Source organism: Bufo bufo, chromosome 4 (assembly GCF_905171765.1).
Source record: "Bufo bufo chromosome 4, aBufBuf1.1, whole genome shotgun sequence".
NCBI classification, from domain to species: domain Eukaryota; kingdom Metazoa; phylum Chordata; class Amphibia; order Anura; family Bufonidae; genus Bufo; species Bufo bufo.
Genome location: NC_053392.1, coordinates 218557093 through 218584717, shown reverse-complemented (window position 1 = coordinate 218584717; position 27625 = coordinate 218557093). Strand labels below are relative to the sequence as shown.

Here is a 27625-nt window from a genome sequence, read left to right as displayed (position 1 = left end):
CCCTGTTCCTGGCTTGGGGCACATTTATAAACACATACACATACATACATACAAAACCGGGGGTATGAATGGACAGCAATAAGCCCACATACATACTGTCATGCTGACATAAGTGTATATACATAGACATGTGTGCAAATACATACACACATATCTATATATACACACACACTCGCATATACCTGGGGCATCACATACAGGGGACATACATATGTCCCCACTTGCCATACAGGGCCAATATATACACGGCCATACAGGAAATATACAGTATATCCCTATTGGCCATATAAAGGGGCCCATATATATACATATATACACATATCACAGAAGAGGCAGATACATATATATATCCATATACATACGCCCACCTGACTTCCCTCTACAGCAATGTATTTGGAAAATCTTCAGCTCCTTTTACTTTTTTCACATTTTGTTCTTAAAAAAGTTACTTCCCATCAATCAGCACTCAATACCCCATAATGAGAAAGTGAAATATGAAAAAGTGAATTTTAGAAATTTTTGCTAAGTTATTAAAAAGGTAAACTAAAATGTTGCATGGATGTGAGTATTCAGACCCTTTGCTATGACACTTGAATTTAGCTCTGGGGGCCTCCAATTTCTCTTGATCATCTTTCAGATGTTTCTACACCTTGACTGAAGTCCACTTGTGGTAAATTCAGTCGGTTGCACATGATTTGGAAAGATATACTACTGTCTATATGAAATCTTACAGCTGATAATGCATATCGGAGCAAAAACCAAGTCATGAGGAGGAAAGAACTGTCTGTAGAGCTCAGAGACAGAATTATGTGAAGGCACAGATCTGGAGAAGGTTAGAAAACATTTCTATTGCACTGAAAGTTCCCAGGAGCACAGAGGCCTCCATGATTCTTTAATGGAAGAAGTTTGAAACAATAAGGACTCTTCCTAGGGCTGCACACCCCAGCAAGCTAAGTAATTGGGTTAGAAGGACCTTGGTAAAAGAAGTGACCAGGAACCCAATTGTCGCTGTGGCTAAGCTCCCAAGATTCTGTGTACAGATGGGAGAAACTTACAGAACGTCAACCATAACTGTAGCACTTCACCAATCTGGGCTTTATGGTAGAGTGTCCAGAAAGAAGCCTTTCCTCAGTAAAAGACACATGAAAGCCCACCTGGAGCTTGCAAAAAAGCACCTAAAGGACTTTCTAACTGTCAGAAACTCTCACATCTCTGGTCTGATGAAACCAAGATTGAACCTTTCGGCCACAATTCTAAACAACATGTCTGGAGGACAACAGGCACTGCACATCAACTGCCCAATACAATCCCTACAATGAAGCATGGTGGTGGCAGCATCATGTTGTGGGGGAGGATTTCAGCGGCTGGGACAAGGAGACTGGTCAGGGTTGAGGGAAATCTGAATGGAACTTGATCTAGAGTGCTCTAGACCTCAGACTGGGCTGACGGTTCACCTTCCAACAAGACCATGACTCTAAGCACACAGCCAAGATAACACAGAAGTGGCCTAGGGGCAACTATGTGAATGTCTCTCCAATTTTAAGATGAACTATGGTAAATCCAAAGCCCTTAATGTCTCTTGTCAGCCCTCTATAATTCGTTCCCTGAAAGCATCGACCCCCTTCTCCTAGGCGATCAAGAGCCTCTGCTACCTGGGAACAAAGTTCTCAGCTGACTCTAGTGAGCTTTACACACTTAATTACGCCCCAAGTATCCGAACCCAATTAAAAATTACTAAAATTCTCTTTATTTATAAATAATTTTCTTAAAACCTGCATAGTCCCTAAGATTTTTTTATCCACTACAGACCGTTCCTATATGGCTTCATCCTCGTTTTTCACCCAATTACGCCGAATCTTCTCTACCTTCCTCTAGGGTACAGGATCGCCCAGGATCGCCTTCTTCATTCTTACTAGGAAAAAGGGGTTTGGGGGCTTCGGTCTCGCAGACAATTCACTCGTATTTTAAAGCAGTGCAGGTGGGCAGATGATTGTCTCTTTTCTCTCCTAATTCCCCAACTCTTTGTTCTACTTTAGAATGACATCTGCTCTCTCCCCAGGAGAAGTTCATCTTATCGGGACTCCGCTCATTTATCTCAAATGCAACCTTCCACTCACACATTATGAAAGGTACACTAGCTGTATGGTCCTCTTTGTATAAGCAACAGGATATCCTTTATTTTCCACACCTAGACACTCCACTAGGTTTCCTTCAGGCGCACTTATAAAAGAAACACGTATAATAAAAACTTCTGGTATGAGGATGACACTATCTGATATCCCTATGACATATGCTTTTACCACCACTGGGGCCCCTGATTGGGATAAATTATCCTCCATTCAGGAAGTATCTTCAGCCCCATTTCTACATTTACTTAACTTCCATGGCGACTTGAGGACGATATACGTGCCATATGACCCTACCAGATCGCTATCTTGGCTTGAACAATATATCTCACTCCTCTCCCTTCCTAAACGTATTCTTTCTCTTTTATAGTGCTCTTAACTGTCTACATTTCCTCCTAATATATATTTTCTATATAAATGGGAAACAGAACTTTGAAAAACCTTAACTGATCCAGAAAAAGCCTTCATTCTCACTCACTACATGGGTTCAACAGATGTTTTATACAGGGTGGCCCACAAAAAAGTAGCCCTGCCTCCATCAATAGTATGACAAGATGAGCAAGCAAGTGAATATTTTTTTGTAATCACCCAGAAGGCACAAAAGATGCTGAAAGTGTTTCCCGTTCACGTCTATGCATCTTTGGGCACGTTGGATTATGCTGGCTGATACTGCTTGCAGCTCTTCAGCAGTGATGCTCCAGAAGAAAAAATGTCCTGATTTTTCCAACAAGATGGGGCAACATGCCACTCCTCACGTAAATCACTGGCACAGATTCATGAACTGTTTATGGAGGAGCGAACTGTGAGCAAGGGGTTATGGCCAGCACATTCCCCAGACTTGTCCACATGCGATTTTTATCTGTGGGGAAATTTAAAAACAGAAAGTGTCCGCTAACAATCCACATCTCGTGGAGGAATTCAAGGAAAACATCACAAACACTATCTGCAGCATCACAAGCAGTATCAGCCAACATAATCCAATGTGCCCAAAGATGCATAGACGTGAATAGCAGTCTTTCAGCATCTTTTATGACTTTTTATGACTGGGTTATTTAAAAAAAAACAATTGCTCTTGCATGTTAATCTTGTCATACTACCTTGCTGGAGGCGGGCTACTTTTTCATGGGCCACCCTGTATAAGAGTATACAAGAAAATTTGTACAACCTATTAATGAGGTGGTGCAAAACCCCTGTGTTCCTCCACATGGTCAATGCAGATATTTCCAACACTTGCTAGAGGTGCAGCACTGGAGAAGGCTCTCTATCTCATATTTGGTGGTCGTGTCCAATTATAATACCTTTCTGGAAGGAGATAGAAATGGCCATAAACCAAATATGTTCCTCTTCAATCAAACTAGATCCCAAACGTTTTCTACTGTGGTGTCCAAACACCAGCCTCACTCCAAATTGCTAATAATTTGCCTACCATGCTCATAACCATTGCCTGACTGTTAATACCCTCATTGTAGAGAAGCACATCACCCCCCACCATTTGCATCCTGGATTGACAAAGTAGACCAAATCTTCAGGTTTTTTTTAGCAATTCTCATTTTATTGATTTTATAGTTATGACAAGTAAGCATGTGTTTTTTTTAATACATACGAGGTTCTTGGTCGACCCCTTCCCCCATCACCTCCAATTTTTCTCCTTTCTCAAATCTTCAGTTTTGAAGAGCTAGCCCACTGAGAATCCAACAACCGCTCAAAGTTTTGAAACTTTGGAGCCTGTGGAAGGAATATACGGTACAGACCAAAAGTTTGGACACACCTTCTCATTCAAAGAGTTTTCTTTATTTTCATGACTATGAAGGCATCAAAACTATGAATTAACACATGTGGAATTATATACATAACAAACAAGTGTGAAACAACTGAAAATATGTCATATTCTAGGTTCTTCAAAGTAGCCACCTTTTGCTTTGATTACTGCTTTGCACACTCTTGGCATTCTCTTGATGAGCTTCAAGAGGTAGTCCCCTGAAATGGTCTTCCAACAGTCTTGAAGGAGTTCCCAGAGATGCTTAGCACTTGTTGGACCTTTTGCCTTCACTCTGCGGTCCAGCTCACCCCAAACCATCTCGATTGGGTTCAGGTCCGATGACTGTGGAGGCCAGGTCATCTGGCGCAGCACCCCATCACTCTCCTTCATGGTCAAATAGCCCTTACTTTCAAAGTTTTCCCAATTTTTCGGCTGACTGACTGACCGACCTTCATTTCTTAAAGTAATGATGGCCACTCGTTTTTCTTTAATTAGCTGCTTTTTTCTTGCCATAATACAAATTCTAACAGTCTATTCAGTAGGACTATCAGCTGTGTATCCACCTGACTTCTCCTCAACGCCACTGATGGTCCCAACCCCATTTAAAAGGCAAGAAATCCCACTTATTAAACCTGACAGGGCACACCTGTGAAGTGAAAACCATTTCAGGGGACTACCTCTTGAAGCTCATCAAGAGAATGCCAAGAGTGTGCAAAGCAGTAATCAAAGCAAAAGGTGGCTACTTTGAAGAACCTAGAATATGACATATTTTCAGTTGTTTCACACTTGTTTGTTATGTATATAATTCCACATGTGTTAATTCATAGTTTTGATGCCTTCAGTGTGAATCTACAATTTTCATAGTCATGAAAATAAAGAAAACTCTTTGAATGAGAAGGTGTGTCTAAACTTTTGGTCTGTACTGTAGGAGTTTTCACAACTGACCTACACCTTTAGGGATACTCTGATTCTCTGGGTATGGCCAAACCACATCATTGGCTCTTAGTTCAGGCTCTCAATATCTATATACCAGATACAATGCTCCTTTTATTCTTGGCTCAGATGAGTTCTTATGACAGACCCTTCACTGGGTTTACTACCATGTCTTCCACTTCCTTGCCCACCTATTCTTTCCTCTTCCCTCATCCCCCTTCTATACCATAATATATCCTTTCCACCCTTGTCAGTCGACATTCTGTTCTTATATTTATGGTCAGACACATTACTTTTACACTTGAAAAAGAGTCCATCCCACCTCTAATATGCTCAACTTTGTGTATTGGATTTTGTGTCTGTCACTTTGCTTAAATTATTTCTGTAATGTATGTTATCTTATGTTAATAAAAAGAGAATATTTAAAAAAAACGATGTGAATATCCTTGAGTGACCTAGCCAGAGCGCTGACTTGAACCCAATTGAGCATCTCTGGGGAGACCTGAAAATGGATGTCTACTAACAGTCCCCATCCAACCTGACAAAGCTTGAGAGGATCTGCAGAGAAGAATGGCAGGAAATCCCCAGCTCCAGGTTTGCAAACCTTGTGGCATCGTACCCAAGTAGACTGGATCTGTAATCGCTGACAAAGGGGCTACAACTAAGTACTGAGTAAAGGTTGTGAATACTTATGTCAGTGCACTACTTTAGTTTTTCCTTTTCAGTAAATTAACAAAGTTTTTTATTATTCTGTTTTACTTTATCAGTATTGGGTATTAAGAGCAGAATGAACATGGAAAATGTTATTTTGCTTTAATTTAGCACAAAGCCACAACATAAAATGTGAAAAAAGTGAAGGGGTCTGAAGACTTTGCGAATGCATTGTATACCAGGTGGTCAAGTTAAAGGGAATCTATCGCCCCAATTTTTGACCAGGATCTACAGTAGTACTGCAGATATGGAGTCCAGATCACTTTTTTTTTTTTTTTATACTGCCACCTTTTCATCCCTCAGAACTGCTTTGAAATGCATTGTCAGGACTGCCCTACATGTGCATGAGTCTTCTCCATTATTTTAGAACAGCACAGCAATCTGGGTTGTGTATTTTAGTGCAGCACGACCACAAATAGTGTGGCGGAGCCTCTCTATGGCGAAGATCAAATGCGTAAGACTTTCTATGTATAATACTGAAGTGCATCTCCCACCATTGTTGCTGCCCCAACTGCCTTCCCTTCCCCCTTCAGCATCAGCTGTCATTACTCAGTTCTTGCTCCTATTTATGGAAAACAGTGAAAAAAGCTTTTAAATTTGTTTAAAAGTAGTAAAACATGACAAAAATATTAAATTTTGAATCCCCATGACCTTACAGACCCACATAAGAAGTGTTAAATGTTATTTTTACCATGCAATGAAGAAAAACTAATCTGTAAATACAATGACGGAATTGCATCGTTTTTTCACACTGTTGCCCCAAAAATGTTTAAAAGTTATACATTGGACGTACCCTAAAACTGTACCATTTTTTTAAAAAATCGTCCAGCAAAAAAAGAACTCTTTATATGTCAGGAGAAAAATAAAAAAGTTATGGCTTCTGAAATGGAAAGATGAAAAAACAAAATAAATCGTCACATACCAAATTTGTCCTTAATGGGTTAAAGCTAGTCTACTGCATTGTTATTCTTTCTTTTTTTTCTTTTTGTAGAACCTTTTTAAAAGAGCTGGAAAAGTGCATTGAAGATGCAGATTCTCTTGGAAGATGCTTTTTAAAAAGGGTAAGCTGGGTTTATATCAATCAAAATCCTTTTTACTCAAGGTTAAAGGGGTTAAAGGGGTTGTCTGAGCTTTTTCTATTGATGACCTATCCTCAGGATAGATCATCAATATCAGATCAGCGGGGATCCGACACCCGATACCCCTGCCGATCAGCTGTATGAGGAGACGGCGTGCATAGTGCGCATGTGCCATCTCCCTACTCTCTTACTGAGCACTGGAAGATAGATTGAGAAGATGGACCCCTGTTTTGTCTGGTAGGTTTCGGTGATATATAATATTTGCTATTGCACACAGAAGTCGGATAACAAAGTTAGAAGTGAGTATTGGAAGTCACTATGCATACACACAACTTGCAGTTTCTTAGCAGGAGTACAATATCTATACAAAAAGCCTACATGATCTAGCTAATTGGTTCTGCTGGTGGATTCTCAGTAAAGGCAATCAGATTTATGCACCCCAGTTTGCAAAGTCTTGACCCCAAGGTTGAGACCATCATTCACAAGAGCAGAGTATCAGGAGTCGGACTAGAGGCAGACACAAGGCACAAAAGCACATTTCCTATGTAATAACAATTAGGGAGCATCTATTTGTATGACTCTATGTTGCGCGATTTCTCGATAATTCCTGCTAGACATTTTTGAATAAATGAGCAGCAGGTTGCTAGAGGTGTGTCCCTGCGCAGTCTGACACTGATAGCAGTAGCACTGATCGGATAGTTGCCGACTCTGCAGGGACTTCCCCCTACCGCTAATACCCAGTTGAAATTTATTCAAAAGTTGCTAGCAGGAATATTAGGAGAATGGTGCAACATAGAGTAAGAGGAATGCAAAAATTACAAAAATAGACATGTCATGAGAGGTGACCGATCCTCTTAAATGGCATCTGTCAGCAGATTTGTACCTTTGAAACTGGCTGACCTGTTACATGCGCGCTTGGCAGCTGAAGGCATCTGTATCAGTCCCATGTTGCCGTTTACACCTAGAGGCTCTGCTCTCGCAGCAACTGCCACACCGTCTGCATTTTGATTGACAGGGCCAGACAGTGTAAACATGTCTGGACCTGTCAATCAACATGGGAGCAACACAGATGCCTTCAGCTGCCAAGTGCACATGTAACAGGTCAGCCAGTTTCATAGGTACAAATCTGCTGACAGATGCCCTTTAAATCCTTTGCCACTCATCAGGACACCTGCCAGATCTCAGGGGAGAGGAAACAGAGAGGTGTGAGAGTTGCGAAAGGTAAGTTAAGTGCAGAAGAAAGCACAATAAAACCACAGTGTCATTTGCAAAAAAATACAAATAAAAAATCTCGAATTCTGTTGGTAGTAATTAGGTCAGGTTTACATGCGCCAAACCAGTGAAGGAGAATGCTGCATTTACATGCAGCAATCTCCTTCACAGTATGAGGATGATTAATTTCTAATGGGATCCCTCGTCCCTATACAGAATCATTGTTTCTGGGCAGCAGATCCCTGTTGATAATTGATGTGCCTACGAATGACAAGATCGCCCGAAAAAAGAGTGTTTCGCTCGTTCATTGGGTGATCGGCGGCACATTTAGATGGGTAGATTGTCGGGAATGAGCGTTTGCAGGAAAGTTTGTTCCCGATAATCTTCCCGACAATTGGGCAGTGTAAATCAACCCTAAGAGGCCTCAAAGATTAAGTCTTCTTACGTTATCCCTTAATGAATTAACTTTTCCTGCTTCAATTACACGCATTGACAAAAAAAGAATGCATAAGGAGTTGTTGGAATTGAGTGAAACTTTTTCTGTGTGAATGTAATGATGATATATGTAAGTGATTATAATATTAGAGTGAAAGGAGAATTTTACTGGTAAAACCTGTACAAATTTCACAATAGTGGGTTGCTGAATTAATACTTAACATTTATTAGTATCAAAAATTAAAATAATGGGCCCTTAGTATATAGAAAAAAATCTCTAGACTGAGTGCATAAGATGCTACATACAAATCTCCGCTGGCAGATGCCAATCCGGAGAGAGAGGTATGGACCAAAAAATGAGAAAGGATAGATATAAAGATAGTTTGAGATGAAAGGATGCGTAGTAAGAGGGACACACTGCTGGGTCAATAGCCCTAGGGGTCCCTTAACCTAACTTCTCAACACTCCATATAATCTACCACAGACCCTAGATGGCCCTGCCTAAACATGGACTGCCCAGCTTTGTCCGAAAGATAGAGTGTGGTCCCTAACTAGGGGAAAACAGACAATTATGAGAGAAAGGAGGGCAGTAAGGACTGACAAACAAAACATATAGCGACCTATAATTGAACAACTTTACTGTAATTATAGGTAAGAATGCTCAGGAATAGATGATAAGTCCCAAGTCAATGAGAAAATGTCCCGACGCGTTTCCTTGAAGGTTAGCAAATCTTCAGGGGACTAAAACCTTAAATTGTATCGGTCACTGAGTTGGCTGAAATATAAATATCACATTCAGTCAACCAATCAAATTCTGCAAAGAGGTAGCTCTAAAGTATCAAAGATATAGCTACACAGGTAGTGTACAGAGATCTGGTTTTTTACCAAAGAAGACTCAAGAGACCTCCTGTGTATCCACCTATTACAGGGTCACAGACTTAAAAGACATATAAGTGGAGGGGTCTCGAGTCACTCCGGTTCAAATGACTAAAGTAAGTTAGTGACCACCTGTTCCAGGATCACTAGTTCAGTTCATCAATCATAAACAATATATCAAGTGACTAACTGTTCAAAAGTCACTTGAAATGTACAGTGTATCAATTAGTATTAGTCTAATTGATACACTGTACATTTCAAGTGACTTTTGAACAGTTAGTCACTTGATATATTGTTTATGATTGATGAACTGAACTAGTGATCCTGGAACAGGTGGTCACTAACTTACTTTAGTCATTTGAACCGGAGTGACTCGAGACCCCTCCACTTATATGTCTTTTAAGTCTGTGACCCTGTAATAGGTGGATACACAGGAGGTCTCTTGAGTCTTCTTTGGTAAAAAACCAGATCTCTGTACACTACCTGTGTAGCTATATCTTTGATACTTTAGAGCTACCTCTTTGCAGAATTTGATTGGTTGACTGAATGTGATATTTATATTTCAGCCAACTCAGTGACCGATACAATTTAAGGTTTTAGTCCCCTGAAGATTTGCTAACCTTCAAGGAAACGCGTCGGGACATTTTCTCATTGACTTGGGACTTATCATCTATTCCTGAGCATTCTTACCTATAATTACAGTAAAGTTGTTCAATTATAGGTCGCTATATGTTTTGTTTGTCAGTCCTTACTGCCCTCCTTTCTCTCATAATTGTCTGTTTTCCCCTAGTTAGGGACCACACTCTATCTTTCGGACAAAGCTGGGCAGTCCATGTTTAGGCAGGGCCATCTAGGGTCTGTGGTAGATTATATGGAGTGTTGAGAAGTTAGGTTAAGGGACCCCTAGGGCTATTGACCCAGCAGTGTGTCCCTCTTACTACGCATCCTTTCATCTCAAACTATCTTTATATCTATCCTTTCTCATTTTTTGGTCCATACCTCTCTCTCCGGATTGGCATCTGCCAGCGGAGATTTGTATGTAGCATCTTATGCACTCAGTCTAGAGATTTTTTTCTATATACTAAGGGCCCATTATTTTAATTTTTGATACTAATAAATGTTAAGTATTAATTCAGCAACCCACTATTGTGAAATTTCTATTGGATAAAGGGTTTAGCCCACTATAATAGCATCGGTTTGATCAAACCTTCCATTTTGGTCGTGTTAAGTAAAACCTGTACAAACCTACTGAGCTGCCTCTAACCTGGATACAAGATAACATCCAGTTGAGCATGGACCCGAAAAATGTTCCAGGCAGAGACACCTGTCTGAATAGTGGACAATGAAACTGTGGGAACTGCTCATGCTTGTTGGCGGATCAAGCAAGCCTCTCTATTTGTGGTCTGTCTGGGCCATCCGGAGCCTGTTCGCCGTGTGTGCATGCCCTCACTTAACCTGTGATCCCAACATCTCTTAACAGCTAGGTGAGAATGGCCTAGATGGTGGGCAGTTTGTCAAAACGACCATCCTGCTTCTGAAGTCTAGTAATGTGCTCTTAAAGTGTGCTAATTGGGCAAAATGTCTTCCAGTGTGTCATAGAGGCATGTACAGCAGTGAGCAATCTATCACTAAGAGGTATACTACTCAAAAGTACCCTCTGAGAGCCTTTTTATAGAGCAGCAGGAGGAAGCAATTTTATGCCTTCTTGTGTACAGACCCAGTGTCTAATCAGACCACACTTGTAATCATTTACATATCTGCCTGAGACATAACTGCATGCTGAGTTTTGCAGCAGTCTGACATTTCTGTCTGGGTGCGTTATTTTTTTGTCTCAATAAGTGCATGTATTGATTGTTTCCCTCCATATTTGCCGGGTAGCGTCTGGATCTACGCCGGATCCCATTATAGTCAATGGGGCTGGCAGACCTTCGAGTACCGTCCAGCAATGTTGGATCTATAGAGCTCCATCAGGGTGTTCTGTCGAAACAGCCTGCTGGATCTCTTGCCGTCAGTGTGAAACAAGCCATAAATGAGTATTTTACCTGAAAAGTGCCGCTTATATGTAGGGTTGCCAGGTAGATTACAGAATCCTTGTTTGGGGCAGCCTTTTTCATCCTCTTGTTTTTTCATTTATAAATTAAGTAGATGTACAGCGTACATATAATAAGAAAAGATGACACTTCTATTCCTTCCCAATTGCTTTAAAACAATATCATTACAGGCATATACTAATAACCTCTATTACATATTAAATTGTAGATAAAATGCTAAGCATGTCAGACAGTCTGTGCCAGAGCTTGTGCATGTGGGTTCTTATCTCTATCATCTATACCTACAAAGAGGGTTTAACAACGGAAACGACTATTACTGGTAGAGCACTAGAGTTTAAAGAAAGAAATTTGTCTTTCATAAGAAAAGCAGTGAAATACACATAAAGTTACTGGAAATAGTCATGAGGAAAAAGTTACTTCTCCTCCAGTTCTTTGCATTTATATTGTTGTCTTCATAATAATTGTGTAGCCATCACCAACCAACATAAAAAGATTAAGCTCTGGTCACAAAAAAAAAATCTGTATAAGATATATAAGTTTTCAATATGTAATAATTTTGTTTCTGTAAAGTATACCAACAATCAGAAAGCCCAGTTCCATATGTCAGTACACTGCTGTATATAATATATATATATATATATATATATATATATATATATATATATAGTGGGTATGTGTGTGTGTATTGTAGAAAGGTGCAAGGGTCCATCATTGACGGAAGGTATGTGTCACCGAGGTTCCTGGCCCTCGGTGAAGTAAGAGCCGGTATTTTCAGGTGTCAGTGGCAGCTAATGCTGATTGACATTTTACTATTTTAGTATGGCTGTATAGCTGATCCGGGGCGGCTCTTACTGGGAGTAGGCAAAGTGCTGGTTTCCCTTGAAACTGACCTTTTGTTTTTAAGACGCACCTGCCCATAAGAAGCACCTAGGTTTTTGAGGAGGAAAATAAAAAAATATATATATTTTGAACCAAAAGGTGTGCTTTTGGTGGGTTTTGAACTAATGGTGGTCTGTGGATGACACTGTTATGGGGGATCTGTGGATGACACACTGTTATGGGAGATCTGGTGTGTGCTGTGACACTGTTGCTACACTTGCGGTTGCCCGCGGCAACGTGTTGCTGTGTGTGCATGCGGTGGCAGTGTCTCGGCCTTCTGGGTGATTGCCGTGACATGGTTGCCACGCATGTTGTTGCCTGCGGCAACGTGTAGCTTTCTATGCTTGTGTGTGCACTTCCCCTTTAAGTGGCTTTCTTCCCTTGTCTGGTGTTGGAAGGGTTAACTCCCTTCCTAGTGTTTTGTTAACACTGGGTTTATGTGTGTGTGGGTGTGGCTGCTTGGGCTATTTAGCCTCTGCTGGATGCCTGAAGCTGGGGGGTACTCCAGCCATGGTGTATGCTGGAGCTAGCTTCCTGGTCTTCATATTCCATCTATCCAGCGAGGGCCACCCTTGTGGTCATAGATGTTCTTGTGGTGTCTCGCGTTTGTTGCGGCTGTGGGTGTCCTGGGTTCCTGTGTGGTTTGTGGTGTGTGCTGTGTCCTTTTGGTGTTGGTGTGGACGCCGGCGCTTGTGCGAGGGTTTCGGTCAGTGTTTCTGTGGCAGGTGTGTTACTAGTTTCGCTTACCTGCCATCTCTATAGCTGTATGTGTTCCCCTCTCCTTGCAGCCTGGCCTCAGATAGAGACTCCTGTTCCTCCATTACTGGGATGAACAGGTCGTCTCTTCCCTGCTCCTTGGTGAGGGATTACCAGGGCGACTTAGGGTCTTTAGGTATTCTGAGTATGAGTCGTCCTACCATCGGGGTCCGCTCATACGGTGAGGAGTCAGGGAGAGGATTAGGAATATTGTAGGAGGTGACCTGCTCCCTTATCACTCCTTTTTGGCCAGGCTGATCCCCTTTACCCTTTGACACCGCACGGTGGGGGGTTTCCCCCACTCCCCGCCGTGACAATGGCACTGTTATGGGGGATCTCTGGATGGCGGACATCTGTGGATGACACTGCTATGGGGGGATCTGTGGATGACACATATATAGCATCTTATGCTATGTGCCATCCACAGATCCCCCCCGATAACAGTGTCTCTGCAGTGTGAATGACCCCCAATACAGGGGCTGGGGGCCGGCATCTGTATTAGGAATGACAACTTACTGTTGTATAATCTTATCTAACCTGCATTGTTAAGATATAATAATCATGTGTAATCCGGCTGTATTACTTACCACTAAGTTCCGGAGGAGGGAGGAGGCAGGCCGGGAGGACGGGCGGGTGACGCGTCACTCACTACGTCATGCACCCGTGCCGCCTGCTTCATTCATAAAGTGGACGGCGCAGGCACATGACGTAGTGAGTGACACGCCACCCGCCCTCCCGGCCTGCCTCCTCCATCCTCTCTGCTACGGAACTTAGTTGTAAGTAATACAGCTGGATTACACATGATTATTATATCTTAAAAATGCCTACAGGTTAGAGAAGATTATACAACAGTGAGCCGGGCCGGTGCATTAGAATACAGAGACTGCACCAGTCCCCGTTGTCATTCCTAATCCAGATGCCGGCCCCCAGCCCCTCCTTCCTCTCAGTTGATATACCCGCCGACCGCGCTGTGCGGCATCGCGGCAGCCGTGTATCATTGTAAATTGCAGCATTCACCCCATAAGACGCACTGCTATTTTCCCGCACTTTTGGGGAAGGGGGGGAAGTGCGTCTTATAGGGCGAAAAATACAGTACTTAATGTGTGAATAAACACTGAACTGTTTAATTTAAAGACTTTGTTGTTGCCTCTATACTGCGTCCGCTAACCTGCCTATCGGAGCAAACCCCCACAGTATATACACTGCTCAAAAAAATAAAGGGAACACTTAAACAACACAATGTAACTCCAAGTCAATCACACTTCTGTGAAATCAAACTGTCCACTTAGGAAGCAACACTGAGTGACAATCAATTTCACATGCTGTTGTGCAAATGGGATAGACAACAGGTGGAAATTATAGGCAATTAGCAAGACACCCCCAATAAAGGAGTGGTTCTGCAGGTGGTGACCACAGACCACTTCTCAGTTCCTATGCTTGGCTGATGTTTTGGTCACTTTTGAATGCTGGCGGTGCTTTCACTCTAGTGGTAGCATGAGACGGAGTCTACAACCCACATAAGTGGCTCAGGTAGTGCAGCTTATCCAGGATGGCACATCAATGTGAGATGTGGCAAGAAGGTTTGCTGTGTCTGTCAGCGTAGTGTCCAGAGCATGGAGGCGCTACCAGGAGACAGGCCAGTTCATCAGGAGACGTGGAGGAGGCCGTAGGAGGGCAACAACCCAGCAGCAGGACCGCTACCTCCGCCTTTGTGCAAGGAGGAACAGGAGGAGCACTGCCAGAGCCCTGCAAAATGACCTCCAGCAGGCCACAAATGTGCATGTGTCTGCTCAAACGGTCAGAAACAGACTCCATGAGGGTGATATGAGGGCCCGACGTCCACAGGTGGGGGTTGTGCTTACAGCCCAACACCGTGCAGGACGTTTGACATTTGCCAGAGAACACCAAGATTGGCAAATTCGCCACTGGCGCCCTGTGCTCTTCACAGATGAAAGCAGGTTCACACCGAGCACATGTGACAGACGTGACAGAGTCTGGAGACGCCGTGGAGAACGTTCTGCTGCCTGCAACATCCTCCAGAATGACCGGTTTGGCATTGGGTCAGTAATGGTGTGGGGTGGCATTTCTTTGGAGGGCCGCACAGCCCTCCATGTGCTCGCCAGAGGTAGCCTGACTGCCATTAGGTACCGAGATGAGATCCTCAGACCCCTTGTGAGACCATATGCTGGTGCGGTTGGCCCTGGGTTCCTCCTAATGCAAGACAATGCTAGACCTCATATGGCTGGAGTGTGTCAGCAGTTCCTGCAAGACGAAGGCCTTGATGCTATGGACTGGCCCGCCCGTTCCCCAGACCTGAATCCAATTGAGCACATCTGGGACATCATGTCTCGCTCTATCCACCAACGTCACGTTGCACCAGACTGTCCAGGAGTTGGCAGATGCTTTAGTCCAGGTCTGGGAGGAGATCCCTCAGGAGACCGTCCGCCACCTCATCAGGAGCATGCACAGGCGTTGTAAGGAGGTCATACAGGCACGTGGAGGCCACACACACTACTGAGCCTCATTTTGACTTGTTTTAAGGACATTACATCAAAGTTGGATCAGCCTGTATTGTGTTTTTCCACTTTAATTTTGAGTGTGACTCCAAATCTAGACCTCCATGGGTTGAAAAATTTGATTTCCATTTTTTTATTTATGTTTGATTTTGTTATCAGCACATTCAATTATGTAAAGAACAAAGTATTTCAGAAGAATATTTAATTAATTCAGATCTAGGATGTGTTATTTTTGTGTTCCCTTTATTTTTTTGAGCAGTGTATATATATATATATATATATATATATATATCAGTGTACTAGATGTGAGACGTAGAAGGCATAATAGATGCAGTGTGTACAGATATATGTGGTCAGTTACATATTATTTATTTTATGCACTTACAGATGTAGCAGGGGTAACACACACACTCTTAAGGCCTCTTTCACACTTGCGTTGTTGGGATCCGGCATGCACTTCCGTTGCCGGAGGTGCCCGCCGGATCCGGAAAAACGCAAGTGTACTGAAAGCATTTGAAGACGGAACCGTCTTCCAAATGCTTTCAGTGTTACTATGGCACCCAGGACGCTATTAAAGTCCTGGTTGCCATAGTAGGAGCGGGGAGCAGGGGAGCGGTATACTTACAGTCCGTGCGGCTCCCGGGGCGCTCCAGAATGACGTCAGAGCGCCCCATGCGCATGGATGACGTGATCCATGCGCTTGGGGCGCCCTGACGTCACTCTGGAGCGCCCGGGGAGCCGCACGGACGGTAAGTATGCTGCTCCCCGCTACACTTTACCATGGCTGTCAGGACTTTAGCGTCCCGGCAGCCATGGTAACCACTCTGAAAAAGCTAAACGTCGGCTCCGGCAATGCGCCGAAACGACGTTTAGCTTAAGGCCGGATCCGGATCAATGCCTTCCAATGGGCATTAATTCCGGATCCGGCCTTGCGGCAAGTGTTCCGGATTTTTGGCCGGAGCAAAAAGCGCAGCATGCTGCGGTATTTTCTCCGGCCAACAAACGTTCCGTTCCGGAACTGAAGACATCCTGATGCATCCTGAACGGATTTCTCTCCATTCAGAATGCATTAGGATAATCCTGATCAGGATTCTTCCGGCATAGAGCCCCGACGACGGAACTCTATGCCGGAAGACAATAACGCAAGTGTGAAAGAGCCCTAACTCAAATTTCTTAACTCATCGCGTTATCTTGAAACAAAACCCATTCAAAAGCAATTGCTTAGCTCATTTAGTTGCATTTAGTTTAGATAACATGTCTCATAAAGCATGTGTGTTAACCCTGCTACATCAGTATATAGTGCTGACATATTCTGCAGCACTTTACATACATATTAGCAACAAGCTGTCCCCAATGAGGCTTACAATCTAAGTTCCCTATCCGTATGCCTTAAAGTGTGGGAGGAAACCCACACAAACACAGGGAGAACATACAAACGCCATGCAGATATTGTCCTTGGTCGGATTGAAACTTAGAACCCCAGCGCTGCAAGCACCAGTGCTAACCACTGAGCCACTGTGCTTTTTATTGTTATTGTGTGAGGTACATGAGGTAATGGTGGTTGCAACTGTCTGGAGTACTATATATATGAGTGAGATATGAGTTAAATAGGCAATGGGGTGACCTGTGATGCTGAAGATGATGTCATCACAGGTCACATGGGACCTACATCATTCTTTGTGCAGTTCCTTTACTAGATATACAGGTCCTGTGATGACATCATCACAGGTCCTTTAGCTTTCTCCACTGATCATAGGAATACTATACTGGAGCTGGACAGTAAATTAAGGGGTGGGGCCTTTGGTTCACTGCGTGCCCCTTTTCTGCATGGGCCCCATAGCAGTTGCGTGGTATACCTCTATTGAAGATACACCGCTGGCACCATGTAATCTGATTATTTAGTAATCTGAATATCTGTCTTGTCTCCCAAGACAGATTTATCAGTGAATTCAGAGAGTAAACAGTTGTTTTTTTTGGAGGGGGGAAGGGGGGGGGGGGGGCAATAAGTAAAGAAAAGTTGCCTAAATTATACAGTTTGCTGAAAGTATATTGACCTTCAAATTTTTTTTCATAGAAGGAAGACCTTCAAATTTATGAAAAATATTGCCAAAATAAGCCAAGATCTGAAGCCCTGTGGAGACAGTGTGCTGAAAGTATTTTCTTTCAGGTAAGGTTCATTGTATAATACATATATGAGTTTTATGTGTATTGTGAGACAGTGACAGGCCGAGTGATTGATAGCAGGTACTTTTCCCCCAGAATCCTGTCATATGCAGCTTAAAGGGATTCTGTCACCACATTTTACCCCCTACAGTAAAACATAGCTACTTGTAGGTCTCTTTGAGCTGTATTAAATGATGCCCTTAAATAATAGTCTTGATTTATTTCTTGATAAAATCGATTTTAGTGATATGCTAATGACTTACATAAGGTGCCCAAGGGGATGTCCTTTCCTAACTTGGTGCCCAGCCGCACCCCTCGGTCCGGTGCCCAGCGTCGCCTTCCTGAGTCCAGCGCAGCCTCTAATATATCATATTCAAGAGCCGGCGTGCTGACGTAATCCCTGAGGCTGTTTGAAATTCCGGGGGGTGCGGCTGGGCACCAAGTTAGGAAAGGACATCCCCTTGGGCACCTTATGTAAGTCATTAGCATATCACTAAAATCGATTTTATAAAGAAATAAATCAAGACTATTAGTTAATAAGGGCATCATTTAATACAGCTCAGGGAGACCTACAAGTAGCTATGTTTTACTGTAGGGGGTAAAATGTGGTGACAGAATCCCTTTAAGCTCGAGGGAGTGCCCAGTTTTGTAGTGGAAAGCCCAAGCTTTCTTGAGGTGGCTTTGTGGAAAAGCTGGTATAGGACTTAGAGTTCTGGATTGGGGAAGAGTTGGGCGGGTTCCCAAATCCACAGCCCACTTCTGGTAGATGTCTAGCTTGCTGCCTGAGTAGCTGGTCCTGCAGCAGTTGCATATAGAGAACCCGGGCAGAGAGTCTGGGCCTGAGAGATGGCTGATGTCTGGAACTGATATGCTGGTGCTTGTGAGTAGCTTGCTGTGGTGAACTTCAGGGCTGACAGTACTGTGTGTAGGACAGTTAGTGAAACTGTTAAGTTAGTGCTCAGACGAGCAGGATTTGTTTTGTGTTTTGCCTGAAATGTAAAGGCCATTTATTTTTGCTGTTTAAACCACAATAAAGTGGAACTTTGTTTGGACTTTATCTTGTGTGTCACTGTCTCTGACAGTCGGCCAATCCTGCCTCTTTTTATTTATTTTTTATCTACACAAGGCACCAGATTTTTTAATATATTTTTTTATGTTTTCAGCTTTGACTTCTCATCAGTATATATGTCACTTGTCTCATTTATGACATGACCTAGATATATACAGCTTTTTGATTTTTATAATGTTCAGTACTAAAGTCTGACAAATATATGAATGATACCACAAAAATTGTTCTAATTTTTTATGGGTTTGGTGCTCCTCTCATGTTCTGTCATATATTATCTCTGTTACTGTCTTTTGTAATGCCATTATCTTTTTTCGAGATATTTAATTTTTTTAATCTTTTTTATTGTTTTACTCTTTGCTGTCATAAAGGAATGTAAAAGGAGACTGGATCACAAACTTTCTTTAGATGCTTATCTCTTAAAACCGGTTCAGAGAATCACCAAGTATCAGTTGCTTTTAAAGGTATATTTTCTAGACATTTTTATTGAATTAGTTATGATTTAAAATGTATCTCTTTAAATAAATTAGACTTGATTTATGTCTTATCAAAATGCATGACCATCACATGATCGGGTTATTAGGCATCCCAGAGGCCAGGACATACTATGCAGTGGAATGGTCTATGTTCTTACACATCTAACCTGATTTATAGGGGTTGTATGAGATTGTTTTTAAAATTGGCAATTATAGTGTTACAATAATAGAAGCAAATTTAATAAAGTATACTATATTGTCCAAAGCCCCCTCCGCTCCAGCGCCACTGCTTCTTCTGGTTGGACATTGTGGTTCTGACTACAGAGGTGATGTACCCATAAATCACATGTGACCACTGCAGCCAATCACTGGCTTCAGGGGTCTTATGCCATATATTGCTAAGGCCAGCGATTGGCTGCAGTAGTTATGTGCTTTATATGTTCATACAGTAGAGCTAAAGAGGCAGTGTCACATTCCTAGTGCTTTGTTCACGTGGTCATCCTTCATGTGTATTCCTCCACTGGAAACCAACGGGTATTGTTCGGTGAACTCTAGCAGCTTTACAGCACTTCTTCATCCTCTGCTCTTTGTCCTTGATCTCCCAGTGCAGATTGGGGTAGAACCAAAGACCTGAGACTGGGTTGAATCCAGGGACTTTTGAAGACCAGAGGATGAAGAAGTGGTGTAGGACTGCTAGGTAGGACTGCTAGAGTTTGCCAAACAATACCTGTTGTGTTTCAGTGGAGGAATACATACTGTAAAAATACCGTAACCTACCTGTGATACTACACAGAGTGGACCATTTGACATCCAAACTACTCAACATCTGCACACAAAACAGAGGATTGGTAGGAAGTTTTATAACCCAGTATTTTATTAAACAATGAGCTCCTGGACATTGATTTTACATGCATCATAGCTGTAGCCAAAACCTCAGTCAAGTCACAGCTGCAGTGGCGACGAGGACAGGAGCTGGGGTGCTGGACCAAAGGTGGTTTGGAATGATAAGTAGCTCATTTGAACACATAAAAAAAAAAATGAGAAAGGTATAAATATTTCCTATACACTTTTCCAAGTACAGTAAAGGTGTACTAAAATGACTTAAATATACAGTACACCATCCAAAGCAGTTTGTGAATGAAAATACATATCTTCCCATTCACTCATAGTTAGATTTCACTATGAAAAAAATGAAAAGAAACACCATGTGGATACCTGCTCTAAAGGCAGAAGTCATCCAGGAAAACAGGGAACTTATTTATTTATTTAATTAACTTATATTAGGGGTTAAATAATCATACTTTATGGTAAATATGCTGAAGTAGAGTTTTAGACGAAGTATACCCACAAGCCATCAAAGACAGCAATAGTGGTCTAACAGGTAACTTCACCACTATGGCGGAAAGAATGCCTATGTGCATGTGGTTTTCACACCCGGCTTTACTGTGTTTTGTATCTATCTCTATGACACCTGCTTCCAGTCTGATACATTATTAACCCCTTCAGGACCCTGCCATTTTTCACTTTAAGGACCAGGCCATCTTTTGCAAATCTGACATGTGTCACTTTATGTGGTGATAACTTTAAAACGCTTTTACCTTTTCAATCCATTCTGAGACTGTTTTCTCGTCACATATTGTACTTCATGACAGTGGTAAATTTGAGTCAAAATATTTCATTTTTATTTATAATAAAATACCAAATTTACCAAAAACTTGGAAAAATTCACAATTTTCTAAATTTCAATTTCTTTGCTTTTAAAACAGATAGTGATACCTCCTAAAATAGTTATTACTTTACATTTCCCATATGTCTACTTCATGTTTGGATAATTTTTCAAATGAAATTTTCTTTTTTTGGGACGTTAGAAGGCTTAGAAGTTTAGAAGCAAATCTTGAAATTTTTCAAAGAATTTCCAAAACCCACTTTTTAAGGACCAGTTCAGGTCTGAAGTCACTTTGTGAAGCTTACATAATATAAACCATCCATAAATGGCCCCATTTTAGAAACGACACCCCTCAAGGTATTCAAAACAGATTTTACTAACTTTCTTAACCCTTTTGGTGTTCCACAAGAATTAAAGGAAAATGTAGATTACATTTCAGAATTTCACTTTTTGGCAGATTTTCCATTTTAATCAATTTTTTTCCCACTAACCAAGCAAGGGTGAACAGTCAAACAAAACTCAATATTTATTGCCCTGATTCTGTAGTTTATAGAAACACCCCATATGTGGTCGTAAACTGCTGTACGGCACTTGGCAGGGCGCAGAAGGAAAGTAACGCCATATGGTTTTTGGAGGGCAGATTTCACTGGGATAATTTCAAGTTGCCATGTCACATTTGAAGACCCCCTGATGCACCCCTAGAGTAGAAACTCCATAAAAGTGACCCCATTTTGGAAAATACACCCCTCAAGGCATTCAAAACTGATTTTACAAACTTTGGTAACCCTTTAGGTGTTCCACAAAAATTAAAGGAAAATGTTGATGAAATTTTAGAATTTCACTTTTTTGGCAGATTTTTTAATCCATTTTTTCCAGTAACAAAGCAAGGGTTAACAGCCAAACAAAACTCAATATTTATTGCCCTGATTCTGTAGTGGTCTAACAAGTAACTAGCAGTAGTGATCTAACAGGTAACCTCACCACTATGGCGGAAAGCACGCCTATGTGCATGTGGTTTCACACCCGGCTTTACTGTGTTTTGTAACCTTCTCTATTATTATTATTATTTATTATTAAAGCGCCATTCATTCCATAGCGCTGTACATATGAAAATGGGTGCACATACATGATACAAACAATTGCACTAAGCATAAACAAGACGAGTTACAAACTGGTACAGAAGGAGAGAGTGCCCTGCTGGTGAGGGCTAACAATCTACATGGTATAGGAGAAGGACACAGTAGGTGAGGGTGAAGCTGGTCATGGCGGAATAGGGGCAGCAGGGTTACTGGTTGTAGGCTTGTCTGAAGAGATGGGCTTTTTAGGTTTCTTTTGAAGGATTCCACTGTAGGTGAGAGTCTGATATGTTGGGGTAGTGAGTTCCAGAGTGTGGGGGATGCACGGGAGAAATCTTTGAGGCGATTGTGGGAAGAGGTGATAAGAGAGGAGAGAAGGAGGTCTTGTGAGGATCGGAAATTGCATGTGGGGATGTATCGGGAAAGTAGCTCAGAGATCTAGGGAGGGGACAGGTTGTGGACAGCCTTGTTTGTATTTGTTAGTATTTTGAACAAAATTTGCTGGGCAATGGGGAGCCAGTGAAGGGATTGGCAGAGGGAAGAGGCAGAGGAGTAACAGGGTGAGAGGTGGATTAGTCGGGCAGCAGAATTGAGGATAGATTGGAGGGGTGCGAGAGTGCTAGGTGGAAGGCCACAGAGGAGAATGTTGCAGTAGTCTAGGCGGGAGATGATGAGGGTATGTACAAGCATTTTCGCAGATTCAAAGTTGAGGAAAGCATGGATGCGGGAGATGTTTTTGAGTTGGAGGTGGCAGGTGGTGGAAAGGGCTTGGATATGCGGTCAGAAGGAGAGGGCAGAATCCAAGGTCACTCCAAGGCAGCAGACTTGATTGACTGGGGAGAGTGTGCAGCCATTGATCGTTATAGATAGGTCTGTTGGGGGGGTTGAGCAAGATGGGAGAAAGTTGATGAATTCTGTTTTCTCGCCCATATTCATTGGGGGACACAGGAACCGTGGGTATAGCTATGTCCTCTAGGAGGCGTTGACACTAGTAAAAGCTGTTAGCTCCTCCCCTGGCAGCTATACTCTCTCCAGCCTGGAGAGAGAGCTTCAGTTTTTTTCTAGTGTCAATAGGAGGCAAGACCTCCCTGCTCTGCAGGGAAGCTCCTGAAGATTTTTTATTTTGGTTTATTTTTTTCCTTCTTTTTCAGATGGGAAAACAGTGGACGCCTCGCCTCCCTGTTCTCCCGGGGTCGAGTTGCGCCAGTGCCGGTCACCCACACTGCTGCTTCCCCCACAGAAGACAAGGTGGACCAGGGCAGCCTCGCTCCCCTGCTTCCCGCCAGCCAAGGGGTCACCTAGGTCCGCTAAAGACAAGACCCTCCCGCCATACCAGACTCCTGCCACTCCGGTGCCAGCTGCTGAGGAGGTGACCCTGCTGGAGAAGGTGACCTTATGGGCCCACTTAGGGAGGGTGAAGAGAAGAGGAGGAACATGAGGTGAGTACACGGGATTAGGTAAGTATATCCCTCTTCCCCCTCCAAAGTTTCCTAGGGTAGGCACCAGAAAACAGACACACGGCTTTATTGTAGAACTAGAGTTTTTTCTGCCGCAGGATATGGGGCGGACTTGTTGCTTTCATAGGGCCTCACTAGGTTCTGCCAGGAAACAGTGGAATGGCTTCCAGCCAAGTACCAACAGCACCAGGACCCCCCCTCACTCCCACTCTAGGCCGTCGGCTTGCGGCCACTTAAGGGGTTAATTATATCCTCGTTGGGCGCTGCTTACTCGGCCTGCCACGGTCATACACCGTGGTGTCCCCGGCCGGTCCCGCAGCTGCCACCATCCACCCTTTTGGGAGCCGGCACCAGCAAGCGTCACTCCGGAAGGGTTAACACCCGTATGATGCGGCCACCTCAAGGACTTTCGGCCCACGATCCTCCAGTCCGGGGTAACGTTCCCCGGCCGGCGACCGCAAGCGGAACTTCCGCTCTCTGTTCACGGTCCCTCTGCACCCCGGCCGACCGACAGCTCAGGTCGGTCATGCGTGACAACTTAGCCCCGGCCGCAGCTTCATCCGCTGCGGACCGGGACCATGCATCGGTCAACAGACAAGAAAGGGGGAGTCGCCCGGAGAGGAATCATGCTTAGCGGAGGAGGCCCCCCCCTTATATGCGGTCAGCTCGTTTGGGCACTTAGGGGGTTAATCACATCTCTGTACAGGGGGTGGGGGTGCGCTGTGGCGTGAATCATTCCCGCCTCACTTCCCTCTCCACGAGCTGCTAGGCCCCGCCCCCTGGTCCTCAAGACAGTTTTAACCCCTTCTGGTCAGCCGCCTCTGAAGCCGGCACCAGATTATCTGAGATCCCATCTCCAGTGCAATGTGCCTTCACGTTAACACAGTTAACCCTATCCTGCCTCTCTGCCCACCTGACACTGGGCATCCTTGTTTCATAAAAAAAAGCTGATAAAAATGTGCTGTCATACGGCCCACCCCCTATCACCGCAGGACCACCCTGTCTGTGTGGTACCAGGCTGGGCCCGTGTCCTATATCGGACTAAGGAGGACCTCTCATAGTTCCCAATTTGTCCTCCTGGGTTGTTGGTTGATATTCCTCCACCTGCGCAGATCCAGGGAAGGACAGCTGAAGTATTCCCAATTCACCCTCTGGTCGTGTGATTGATAGTTCTCCAACGCACTCCAGTACAGGACCTCTGGATTCCCAATCCGTCCTTCGGGGCCGCTTGGTTGATAATTCTCCACCTGCACGATCCAATGGAGAATCTCCGGAAGTTTCCACTCCATCCTCCGGGGTCGTTTGGTTAATAAGCTCCGCCTACGCAATCCGGTGGATGGACCTCTAGATTCCCACTACACCCTCTGGGTAGTTGGTTGATATATCCCCATCGGCGTGGCCTATAACTGCCACAGGCAGTTTCTGAGTGGTAGAACTGAGCGCAAGTGGGCCAGAGCAGAACTTCTCCTCGGTCACCTGCGCACCCCCAAGGGTCCCGCTCAGACGCACCCTTCCATCCCTGGAGAGGTTCGGTCCGGGGGAGGGGGATCAGGATTCGGGCTCTGACTCTAATCCGTTGCAATCTTCCAGATTGCGTCCGCAGTAGCCAGCAGTTCTTGTCGTCTGCATTGCCCCCTTTCATAAGGCGGAGTATTTGCACCACTGCTGCATACAATACCTACCTTAGGCATTACCTCCTTGCATAGGTGAACTAACTGCTAGAGCGCTGTTGTCAGTGATGCCTGTAAGTGTTTCCCCTCCCATAGGGGACGGAATTAAGTTTCTGCTAGGTACGGTCCGTACCATATGCATTTGCCTCTTCCATAGGTGGCATTATGGCATTATCACCGATTCGGTGGTTACCGTAGTCATTACCCCTCCTTCAGGTGGAGTAATTGCACTCTCACAGTGTACTGGATTCGCCATATGCATTGCACTTCCATTAACGGCGTATTCTCTCTGTATTTGCATTCAGTTCCTGCTGTATGCATGACCACTTCCGCTAGCAGTGCCCCTTTTTGTATGCATTACCCCTTCCATAGGTGGAGTAATTGCACTACTACGGTTACAATACTGGCCTTATATATTGCCCCCTGCAGTAGGTGGACTAAGTACAATTACACTCACTGGTTTCAGTGCTGGACGTATGCATCCCCCCTTCGGTGGGTGGCGGCATAGCATCTCCACTGGGTTCTGTACCTGCCGTATGCATTAGCCTTCTCCCATCAACATGCTTCCTGTTGCATTCCCCCTTCCACAAGTGATCCGCTTACAGGGGAATACCTAAGCATCTTGGGTTGCTGCAGTTCAACTACGCCACAGCTTTAGATGCCTTAGCTTCTTTCACAGTGGGGCGTGGCAAAAGTCGATACCCGCGGGTGCTGGTGCTCTGCATCTGTGGTGTATGGGTGTCGCCAGTGGATACGGTAGCTGTTTCCACATGGGCTCCTTCTTATCTTTCGGTGCTGGTTTGGAGTATGGTTGTGACATCCTCTGCCTTCTCAGAGGGGTTGCCTAGCAACCCTTATGTGTCCTAGAGGCCACCCATCTCCATGGGCCTCCTCGGTTCCAGTCAGTCATGATATGGTCCTCGTCAATACGTAGTGCATTCGCCATTGCGAATAAATGGGGAGTTCGTTCCACTGAGTCGAGTGTTCTCTGACTCTGTAGTCCCCCTCAGCTGGGGGTTCTTCCCTGACGCTGGTTTGCTGTTGCTCCTGGTCAGAGCCCTTCCAAGGCAAGTGTTTAAGGCTAGCTCTACTTAACTAGGGCAGTATGGTGCCATGGCTTCTACGGGATAGCCTCATGCCTCCTTCTCAGTTTTTGCGCCGACGGGGCAGGCGCTGGCTGCTTCTGAGGGAGTGGTGTTTGCGTTACCACTGCATGCTATGGTTATTACTGCACAGCTTCTTCATCAGGGAGCGGATTCTTCTAGCACTGAATTGGTGGCCTCTGCGGTGTGGCCCTCCTCCGCTGGGGTATGGGCTAGCGATACAGTTGTGGCTCCCCCTGCTTGACTTCCTCCTCTGGCGGAGTTTTGGTACAGTCATTACATGCCTGGTTGCATCAGCGTTTACACTGGGTATTCCTTTGTGGCCTTCTATTCCAGAGTTCCGGACCCGGCTGGTGGGCTGTGGGCACTCCACATCTCTCCTTCTACAGGTGAATCCTTCCCATTGGTCCTGGGTTTGCTACCTGTATCTACAGTCGTTGCCAAAAGTTTTGAGAATGACACAAATATTAGTTTTCACAAAGTTTGCTGCTAAACTGCTTTTAGATCTTTGTTTCAGTTGTTTCTGTGATGTAGTGAAATATAATTACACGCACTTCATACGTTTCAAAGGCTTTTATCGACAATTACATGACAATTATGCAAAGAGTCAGTATTTGCAGTGTTGGCCCTTCTTTTTCAGGACCTCTGCAATTCGACTGGGCATGCTCTCAATCAACTTCTGGGCCAATTCCTGACTGATAGCAACCCATTATTTCATAATCACTTCTTGGAGTTTGTCAGAATTAGTGTATTTTTGTTTGTCCACCCGCCTCTTGAGGATTGACCACAAGTTCTCAATGGGATTAAAATCAACGTTTTGGTCCCCGAGCCACTTAGTTATCACTTTTGCCTTATGGCACGGTGCTCCATCGTGCTGGAAAATGCATTGTTCTTCACCAAACTGTTGTTGGATTGTTGGAAGAAGTTGCTGTTGGAGGGTGTTTTGGTACAATTTTTTATTCATGGCTGTGTTTTTGGGCAAAATTGTGAGTGAGCCCACTCCCTTGGATGAGAAGCAACCCCACACATGAATGGTCTCAGGATGCTTTACTGTTGGCATGACACATGACTGATGGTAGCGCTCACCTTTTCTTCTCCGGACAAGACTTTTTCCAGATGCCCCAAACAATTGGAAAGAGGCTTCATCGGAGAATATGACTTTGCCCCAGTCCTCAGCAGTCCATTCACCATACTTTCTGCAGAAGATCAATGTGTCCCTGATGTTTTTTTTTGGAGAGAAGTGGCTTCTTTTCTGCCCTTCTTGACACCAGGCCATCTTCCAAAAGTCTTCGCCTCACTGTGCGTGCAGATGCGCTCACACCTGCCTGCTGCCATTCCTGAGCAAGCTCTGCACTGGTGGCACCCCGATCCCGCAGCTGAATCCTCTTTAGGAGACGATTCTGGCGCTTGCTGGACTTTCTTGGACGTCTTGAAGCCTTCTTAACAAGAATTGAACCTCTTTCCTTGAAGTTCTTGATGATCCTATAAATTGTTGATTGAGGTGCAATCTTAGTAGCCACAATATCCTTGCCTGTGAAGCCATTTTTATGCAACGCAATGATGGCTGCACGCGTTTCTTTGCAGGTCACCATGGTTAACAATGGAAGAACAATGA

General features: G+C 44.0%; 1 protein-coding gene across 1 annotated transcript in view; it reads left to right on the top strand.

Annotated features, from left to right (window-relative positions):
• Positions 1-27625, top strand: part of MCF2L2 (MCF.2 cell line derived transforming sequence-like 2) — a 554965-nt gene that overhangs the window by 405453 nt on the left and 121887 nt on the right. Inside the window, 3 exon segments of the mRNA XM_040428287.1 lie at positions 6521-6590; positions 17408-17500; positions 18934-19026. Coding sequence (XP_040284221.1) covers positions 6521-6590; positions 17408-17500; positions 18934-19026 — 256 coding nt within the window.